Source organism: Elephantulus edwardii, unplaced genomic scaffold (genome assembly GCF_000299155.1).
Source record: "Elephantulus edwardii isolate Elephantulus edwardi_28Jun2011 unplaced genomic scaffold, EleEdw1.0 scaffold00143, whole genome shotgun sequence".
Classification (NCBI taxonomy): domain Eukaryota; kingdom Metazoa; phylum Chordata; class Mammalia; order Macroscelidea; family Macroscelididae; genus Elephantulus; species Elephantulus edwardii.
The window spans coordinates 3,001,992-3,011,459 of record NW_006399893.1 but is presented as its reverse complement, the minus strand read 5'-3'; the positions used below and the strand labels follow the sequence as shown (position 1 = coordinate 3,011,459).

General features: G+C 40.8%; 1 protein-coding gene across 1 annotated transcript in view; it reads right to left on the bottom strand.

The window, feature by feature from the left end:
- THSD7B (thrombospondin, type I, domain containing 7B) overlaps positions 1-9,468 on the bottom strand; it is a 1,033,118-nt gene that overhangs the window by 23,373 nt on the left and 1,000,277 nt on the right. Inside the window, exons 22-25 of the mRNA XM_006894459.1 lie at positions 6,448-6,607; positions 5,108-5,281; positions 4,905-5,000; positions 2,160-2,242 (exon numbers count right to left, since the gene is read on the bottom strand). Of these exons, the coding sequence (XP_006894521.1) occupies positions 2,160-2,242; positions 4,905-5,000; positions 5,108-5,281; positions 6,448-6,607 (513 nt within the window). The remainder of the gene's footprint in view (positions 1-2,159; positions 2,243-4,904; positions 5,001-5,107; positions 5,282-6,447; positions 6,608-9,468) is intronic.

The window sequence follows — 9,468 nt, the reverse complement described above, 5'->3', positions numbered from 1 at the left end:
GTGTCTCTCTGGAGACTAAGGTGCGCCTGATACAGGCCATGGTTTTTGCAATCACTTATTATGCATCAGAGAGTTGGAGAATGACTGGGAAGGATAGAAGCAGAATTGACGCCTTTGAGCTGTGGTACTGGAGAAGAATATTGAATGTACCATCGACTGCCAAGAAAACAAACAGATTCATCGTAGAGAGGGTTAAAGCAGGCTTCTCCTTGGAGGCAAGGATTCTGGGGCTTCGTCTGACATACTTTGGATATGTTGTAAGGAGAGACAGGTCTTTAGAGAGGGACATCAGGCTGGGTTGTGTAGAGGGACAGCACAGGAGGGGAAGACCCTCTATGAGGTGGATTGATTCAGTGACTGGGGTAATCAGGATGGGTGTGTCAGAGGCAATGAGATTGGCACAGGATAGAGTAGGATTTAGGGCTGTTGTACATAGGGTCGCTATGAATCACAAACGACTCAATGGCACATAACAACAACAACAACAATCATCTATCTAAGCACACTAATATAAACCACATATTAAAATATATTTTTATTATTATTATTTTATCATTCATGTATATTGTGTTCCGTACAGACTTTAATTTACCTTCTACTTCATTCATTTATATCATTAATTTCTATTTCCTCCCTTACAGTCATACCAACAACTGCTTTTGTCAAAGTGTGTAAGCCAGGTACGTCATGCCTCCTGCTCTAATAGTCCTGTTTCAGAAAGTCAATTGCTGATCCGCGCATCCCTATCAAACCAGAACTCTGAGGAAGTAAGTACGACCCATTCTGCTGAGGCATCCTCTGTTCAACTGGGAAACTTTGAGCATCTGCACAAACAAGCGAAGTCCAGTCCAGAGAAAGCCACCAGGTGGTGGCAGCAATCAACTCTAGTTCCCAGCAAGGATCATCTTCACTTTCTCGGGCTGGTACTGGTGAACTCATCCCCAGCCTTCTGTGGCGAGGTTCAGAGAGGCATTCGCTTCCAGCTCAGGAGTCTATACTCCTCCCTGTGATCCAGACCTGCTGGTCTCCTCACTCAGCCCTTGTCCCAAGTTGGGTCAACAGGCCAGGGGTCCTCCCAGCTTCCTGCTTCTCTACTCGTCCACACATTTGTGAGTGCCAGGTGGGTAGCACTGAAGGAGCATGTCCATGCTCAGCCTGTTTCTTCATTGTTGTGGTCCTTCCACTTCCACTTCTTTGGATCCAGGTGACTGCTGTGAGTGAGCACACTCAAACCTCAGGTCTTGGAGATGGGGTCTGATGGACATCGGCTTTATCCTGCCTCAGAAGCCAAATAGCTTGTTCCAGTTATAAAAAAGACAGTCTTTTCCCCTTCTCTCCTCTCCTTTTTGCCCTTCTTTAAACTCTTTTAAGGTAAACCCTAGTAATCCTAGTGTAATCAAATTTACTAAACTACATCTAGTAAATATGAATGTGTACTTATTAATGTCTTTCAACTTAGTTTAGGTTTATGGAAGTCTAAAAACTTTCCTAAGGGAAAAAATTAGTCAGCTGAGAACACATATTAATAAATAAATGTAATATAAATTATACATCTGGAAGGAAGATTTAGCTACTGACAAACTTAAGGGTAAAAAGACCACCTTCCTGAACACTTAGTCCCCAAAAGGAATTTTTAATAGCTGTGATTTCTCCTACAGATGCCTCTAGATGGTACCATGAGCACACAGAATTGCTCCTTGGGTGATAGCAGATTACAGAAGAGCATCCGACAGAATACAGGAAACACAGATGACAGTACATGTGTGACACAGACAGTACATGTGTGACACAGACAGCCACAGGGTAACACAGACAGCACACACATGAAACAGACAGCCACCCGTGTAACACAGACAGCCACAGGGTAACACAGAAAGCACATGTGTAACACAGCCAGCGCACGTGTAACACAGAGAGCACACACATAACAGACAGCACACACATAACACAGATAGCCACATGTGTAACACAAGCAGCACATGTGTTGTCAGATAGGGCATGCATGACAGAGAACACACATAACAAAGACAGCGCACGTCTAACCCAGACAGCCACATGTGTAACACAGCACATGGATAACACAGCCAGCCACACAGAACACAGCCAGTGCACATGTAACACAGGGTCAGAGTATGCGAAGCAGCCTCCACAGGACTCACCTGCGTGCAATAGGAGAAGGGCTTTCTGCAGGCTGGGTTACACTGCCGAATAGCAGCGGGACGGGCCTGGGGGGAGCAGCCTCCTGAAAGGAAAGGCCATTATAAGTTGCAGATTTTTCTAGGAAAGATATTTTTAAATTTTTGCTTTTTCTTTTTTATTGATACTGGCCAGCATTTCAATTGTATTCTTTTAAAAATTCCATACTACCAGTTATGGTCTAATACCACTTCACTGCTTACCCTCAGATGAATTTTTGGGGATGGCAGGTTCTTCAAAGGGTTATCAGAGAAGAATATTTGTAACTTCTCAATTAGAAATTAATTGCTATTTTATAGCCCTACCTGAGGGTATAGTATGTTGTTATGTACCATCAAGTCAGAACCTTGGGGGCATAGTGTATGAAAGACAGGCTCAGTAAAAGAGATGAGAGAAGCTCAGTTTAAGTTGTGGAGTATAAAATTACCATTTGAATCCCTATTTGGTGTGTATTTTTAAATTAATTCCTTTAATTCCTGAAAAGCTCATTTAGTCACTAGAGCTAAGTCCAATAATCAAATGTCAAAATATATTGTCAAAATATATAGCCATCAGTCATTCATGGGATTATGCCATCAGAACGGTTGAATGCTGATAACATTCTTAATACATGTAAGCCAAACACACATAAAGGTACACATCAATTTTTAATAATGATCATATTGGAGACGCAACTGCATATCTGAAAGGGCACGTTTAGTAAGTGCTACATAAATATTTTGTATTTATTTATTACAAAGAGAGGGGGAGATATGTGCCCCTATAATTGGAAAATAATTTAAATACTAGTTTTGTCTTTCTGGATTTGAAATTCTAGAGAAAAGGGAAATAGCCTAGAAAGTATTAGGCCAAGAACTTGACTCAGCATGGGAGGACAATACTTAAATTCTATTTATATAAAATTGGTTACATTAACAGATCAATATCATGTACATTATGGAAATTATCAGCCAGTCATACTTTGTATATTTGGAGCCAGGAAAAGCTTTGTTCCAAAGGCAATGTAGAAGGCAGGCAGACCAGCATTCTCTGTGGAATGAAATAGCTACATTTTCACTGTCCTTTAAAAAAGAAAATAACCTGTCCAGATAAAACCCACACTCCAGGATTAGCACTGAGGTGGGAAATTAGTAATATGGGTGTTCGTGTCAACAGTTACACAGAAGTCTCATCACAAATGACTTTCTCAAGGGTGGCTCCCTTTCTTTAACTCCTGTTGTCAGTCATGTCTGAGACACAGAAACCTCCTGTCAGGATTCTGGGTCTGTAAATCGTAACTGGAGGAGATTGTTCACCTGGCGAATTTGAACCTCAAAACTTGAGAAACACACAGCCCTTGGGCAAGCAGCACAGCTCACTGTGGTCTGTACCAGCAGAGCTGCTGATCCTTTAAGGTAGCATTCCTTAAACTATTGTATACCTCTGGGACTGGGAGGCTGTCTTGGGAACCGGGTAGAAATAATTTTGTTTACACTGTTAAGAAAAAGGTTAGTTTTAATAGTATTTATAAGATACTATTATGGATGACCTGAGCTCAACATCAGAAGATGATAGTCATTAGCTAACATCTGAATGCAAGCTGTACCCTGGGGGAAGGGTTCATGCAGAGAAGTGGCCCTGGAACCAGCCAGCTTCCTCTCCATACAGTGTGGAGGAGCACGCTTTCTGTGTTTCTGTGAAGGTGAATTTCCAGGCCCTCAAGGGTTAACAATAACAACTTACAAAATGGGTAAAGAGCTAAAAAAGATTCCTGTAAATGATTTAAAGGGGCTATTAATAATGAAGGAACAGGATAAGGCAGCCTTGTTGAAGCTTTTATTCTTAGAGGCAATTCTTCCATCTCTAGGATAATCTCTTTATCAGCCACAGCACTACGTAAAAACAAGGACAGCAAATCTGTGCTGATAAGGCATGCAAACACTCCAATATTCTTAGACCATTTATTCAATGAAATAATATTCAGTGCCATAAATAAAGAACTTTTCCCTAGGTCTACATTATGTGTCTGGATAGTAAGTTATAATCATGGTTACAAAATACTCAATTAAGTAAGCTTCCAGTCAGAGAGGGCAAACCTCTAAAATCTACAGCAAAAAGGTTTTTCACTGTTAGCATATATGCTATTATTTTAATTTTTTTAAAGTTATTAACCCTTTTAATTTTAAAATTTTGTTTTGTGACTTAGGTGAATGTTTATAGGAGTTAATTTAAATTTGTATCTATGCACAGTGAAAACAAACAAGAATAACTATTTTATCTATCTATCAATCTATCTCATCATTTATCTATAATTGTCATTGACTCAGAACCACCTCATCATAACTGACCCTGCAGTTAGTTTTCAGAGACTGAAATTCTATGGAAGGAGTTTTCCCATTTTTCTCCTTCAAAGCACTTGGTGGATTTGAACCATCTGCCTTTGGGATGGCAGTGCAACTCCCTAGACACTAGACCACATGGTAGTGTAGGAATATAATGAGTTGAAGAAATTGGTGTTTGGGTCAATTTCTTTAACTTGTCTGAGATATTATGGATCTTTAAAATTGTTTGCTTTCCAAGATGAAAAGGTTTATTCAGTTAGTGAGGAAGATTATCTCAAACCACCTGCCTGCTCAACCTTTGTTTATAATTTATAAGCTAATTTTCACAAACAGCAACACTCAGAAGATGTTCTGAAGTGGCTGCGTGAGTCTTACAGAGGCACATACCTGTGACGTTAACACCATCTGAGCGTTGGCACCACACAGTTCGCTCATTATTGTTCCAAAGACCTGTTTTCCACGTGTAGTGATAGCACTTGCCTCCTGAAAGTAAGTGAATAACAAAACAGCACTTCTATCACATCGCACATTAAAACAGAACAAGCACTAATCCAGTAGCTGGGGGAAAACTTGAAAAATGCTCTTGGTACCTGTACAAGGGCGTGTTTCTAGGGCCTGCTGGGGGCAGCTGTCTTGGTTCTCAAAAGACTGAATTATAAATGTCCGTGACCTAGTCTGACGACCCATAGTCTCAAAGCTTCTTCCGTCGATGCAGGTTAGTTCACATGGGCTCCACTCTGACCACTGGGTTAAATGGCAGTCTCCTGAATGGATTGCAGCAATGGGAGGGGAAACAACAGGAAAATTAGGATTTAGCATCATTTAAACAAATAGAATTCACACCGGGGTTTGTGGTCATGGTGATGATATGCGTACTTTCAGTGGGACCCGACCCAGAGCTGAACCTCCAGTGGGTTTTCAGAGGCAGTAAATTTCATGGGAGGAGGTTGCGCACTCTTTCCCCTTGGATTAGAACTGCGTGTCTTTGAGATAGCAGTGCAGTTTCTTACCACTAGCCCATCAGAGCTGCAGGTTCAGAGTACTTTAAAAAGACTGGCTTATGGTTTTATAGTTAATCTACTTTCAAATTTATGGTTTAGTCTACTTTAAAAAGATTGTACCAACACTAGACTTAGATTTTAGTAATATCTAGAGAATGCCATGTGGCTGCCAGCAACAATAAAGTGTTTAAAGAGAGAGGTAAATATTATAGTAACTCAGCATGATAGCACTGTAAAATAGATGTTCATAGAAATTACATAAAAAGAGTATGTAGATCACTCTATCTTCTGGTCTAGAGACTATTTAATACTCTAAGTACATACACACATGTGTAAATATGTAAACATAGGCAAATTTATTTGTCTTTGTATTTATATTTTAGTGTGTGTGTCTGTGTGTGTGTGTACACACATAGCACAGCCACATTAAACCTACATCAATTTGTTTTAAAATTCACAACAAAAATTCATGCATATTATGTGATTTTCACATTTATAGACAACTTTCCTATTTGAGTGTTATTCCAAATCTGTGACCTTCCTTCCTGCACATAAGCTGTTATTCATGTATCCGTTCACCCATAGATTCAACCAACATTTTTTTGAGTCCTAATCAGTGTGTGGGGGCTGCCATTGCTCAGTGGAGCTAGACTGTACGCCCCAATTAGAACACCAGTGGAGTGTTAGAGACAACATTCTAATTTAGGTCTATGGTTTCTAAATTCAGTGCTGCTTTTTCTCTTGCATACTCTGCCTCCCCTGAAGAAGCAGGTACCTTTCAGAGTGATCACTACAATTACACATGAGTCACAGTTTATGCAGAACTTCAGGTGTGATGGGATAGAGCTTCTCCAGAACAAAGATATTATGAGGTGGGAGAAACAAGGAGGGACACATACAAGGCATTCTCAATTGTTAGATCTGCCTACCTGGGCAGGGCACAGAGCAGAACTGCTTCAGGATGTAGTCTTGAAAGGGCACTTCCCCACACAGTGCGTCATCTACGTGCATAGGTGTGTATGTCATTGAGCCATTATGGACCACGCAGGAAAGGCTTCGGACTTGTACTCCTTCGCCGCAGTCTCCACCCTGCAGGAGTGCAAGGATGCTCTCAGAATTACTCAAATAATCATCACCCCCCCAAACTTTGGCTCCTGCCACTGCTATGCTGAGAAAACCCTGGTTGTCCCCTTGGCAGCTTCTTCCTCCATGTAGGGGGTTAGTCGTTGACAAATATACAACACAAAATGACAATTAGTTAGAGCTAATGGAGGGAGCTCAGGTGGACCAGTGGTAAAGAGTTGTGCTGTCAACCTAAAGGCAGGCAGTTCAAACCTGCCAACTTCTCCTTAGGAGAAGGAAGGGCAATCTCCTGTGAGATTTACAGTCTCTGAAAACCTGCTGTAGGTCAGCTATGCATCAGCTCCAAGCTGACTGCGCAGAATGACACTAACATAGCCAATAAAGAAGCAGAGGTAGAAATGCAAATTTACACCAGCAAATTAATGTACTCAGAACATGATAACTCATTCTGGAACTCTGCCAGGATTGAATAAAAGGGAAAAGAACAATACATACTTTGTTGAGGAGTACATGATAAAATGTCATAATCCATAACAACTCCCAAAGGGAGTATGTATAGCCACAGGGCAAAGGAAAAAAATCTTTTTTACTTGGCTTATTTTTCTTTTGTAGAGAATTCAGAGCTTTTTCAAATGGATTATGTTGGGGTTTCCAGCAAAACAATGTTTTCCTCTATTTCCACAAGAAGTTCTTTCCCCAGCATGTCTTTTGTGCTGAATAATGCTCATTGAAGATATTTCATACAAATCCCAAACTCAATTCTAGCATGTGTCCGGGCAATTAGGAGATTTTTTCCCCACAGTGTTTTACAGAAACAGAGTCTTAGATTTAGAAAAGCTCGGAGAGGCTGTCTGTCTCAGCCATCTGCGTGATGAAAGATTTCCTTCTCTCCTGCTTTTTGGCAGATACTCAGGAATATTTTCCTCCTCAACTTTAGCCAGGTGCTCATACTTGAAAAGGAAGTCCACTGTATACATGGAGAAATTTAGTTGCCAGCCTCTGTTTTAGCATAGATGTCCTAGAAAACAGACCTTAAAGCAAAGGTTTTATGCTAAAATGGTGCAATTCCAGGATGGCGAGAGTGAACGCAAAAGAGAACTAAATCAGAAAAGGAGGGGAGGTAAATACAGTGTTTGCACCAAACTGGCCTCAAGTGAACTTGGTCAGTTCCTTGGTTATACAACATTTTCGTGACAGGCTGTGTGGTATCAGATGTCTTAGGACCAACCATGGAGACAGTGTAAGAAAGGAGAGCCATTGCTATGCCAGTTCCTATGTAGAGTCAGTTCTCAGTGATCAATGTCCATTCCATGGAGGACTAACATGTAGTCTACAAGCTGTGCTGCTCAGCTTTCAAGCACAGAGGCTGGCAGAAGAGGCAGAGTCTATGACTACTGATGTTATAGTTGCTAAGAGTAGGAAGGATACAGTCATGCTGCATCTTTTGTTAGGAAACAATCTGGTAACTTTTCTCTGGGAACTCAAGTCCATCTCCTGTATCGTTTCTTCCAAGCAGGCCCTCAAAACTGCACTGCCTAGATCATGGAGCTACATGGAGCTACTCTGTCTCTCACAGTGGCAGACACAATGAAGTACAGGATGGCCATGTAAAGTAGCCACAACAGGGGTCAAGGAGTTAGGGGAGGTGAACCAAGAAATTACGGGACTACTGACGCCCAGCTAGCTACAGAGTGATGCCAGGGCTACTGGCATCAAACGCAGGCCATGAATAGGCTCCTGGAGGGAGTGGGTGGCAAAACAGAAGTTCTGAGAAAGTTTTTATGACCTTAAAAAGATGGGATCCAAAGACGCTGGCAAAAACCCCAAAAGATTCAACTGTAGGAGTTCAAGTTTCAATACCTCAAAACCTAAAAGAATTGGGAATTTCATGCTCTTTTTGAAAAACTTTAATAGAAACTATGGTTTGTTTATCTAACATTTACCTACTTGTTTTACCAATATTTCATAATTATTCTTACCACATCTAGGATGCTAAACTGTCAAAAACAATGCCAGCAAAATCCCCAAGGAACTGAAACTTAATGTATATTTTGGAGATGAATCTGGGTCCAATTTCAAAATGTAAAACAACTAGTGTAAATAGTGAATAGTGTGTGTGTGTAAGAGTTTTCTTATTCCTTGTTTTCTTCCAGACGATGGATTATGCAGCTACATTACATGCTGGGGAAAGTAAAGGGTAAGAGAAATAGAGGAAGGCTTTCCATAAAATGGACTAATACTGTGACTACGACAAGAATTACACAAATCATGAGGAGGTGGAGGACAGGGCAAGTCCTGATCTATTGTTCATAGTGTTGTCATGAATTGCAGTGGATTTGATGGCATCTAAAAACAACTGCTTTGCTATAGAATATTAGCCTTCGTGGACTTGGAAAGTCGGAAGATACTCAAATTTGTGTGAAATTACTGACATACGAAATATCAGGTAACGGAAAACTCACTACACGATATTGTATGTGAAGAAGTGACAGGATGCAAGCTTCCGTAACGGATCACTTTTAAAAACAAGATAAACAAGAAGATCCTCCCCGTGTATATTTTGGGATCAATCCACATTCAACTCTAATCCCTTATACCTTTGACAAAACAATTTCAACATGAAGAGAAGTCATTATCAGAATGATGATTTAAATTCATCAAGGAAACAATCACTGTCCCACATTCATGAAACTCTACACACTGTTGTTGTTGTTCAGTGTCGTCGAGTCTCAAGCGACTCATAGGACCGTATGAAGGAGAGTCCTCGATGCTTGGGTGCCTCTCATCCTCTCTCCAGGTTCATAGGGTTTCTGGAGGCAAGCTATTATGGAAGTGGATGCCACTCCTCCTTCCAAGCTTGTTTTAAT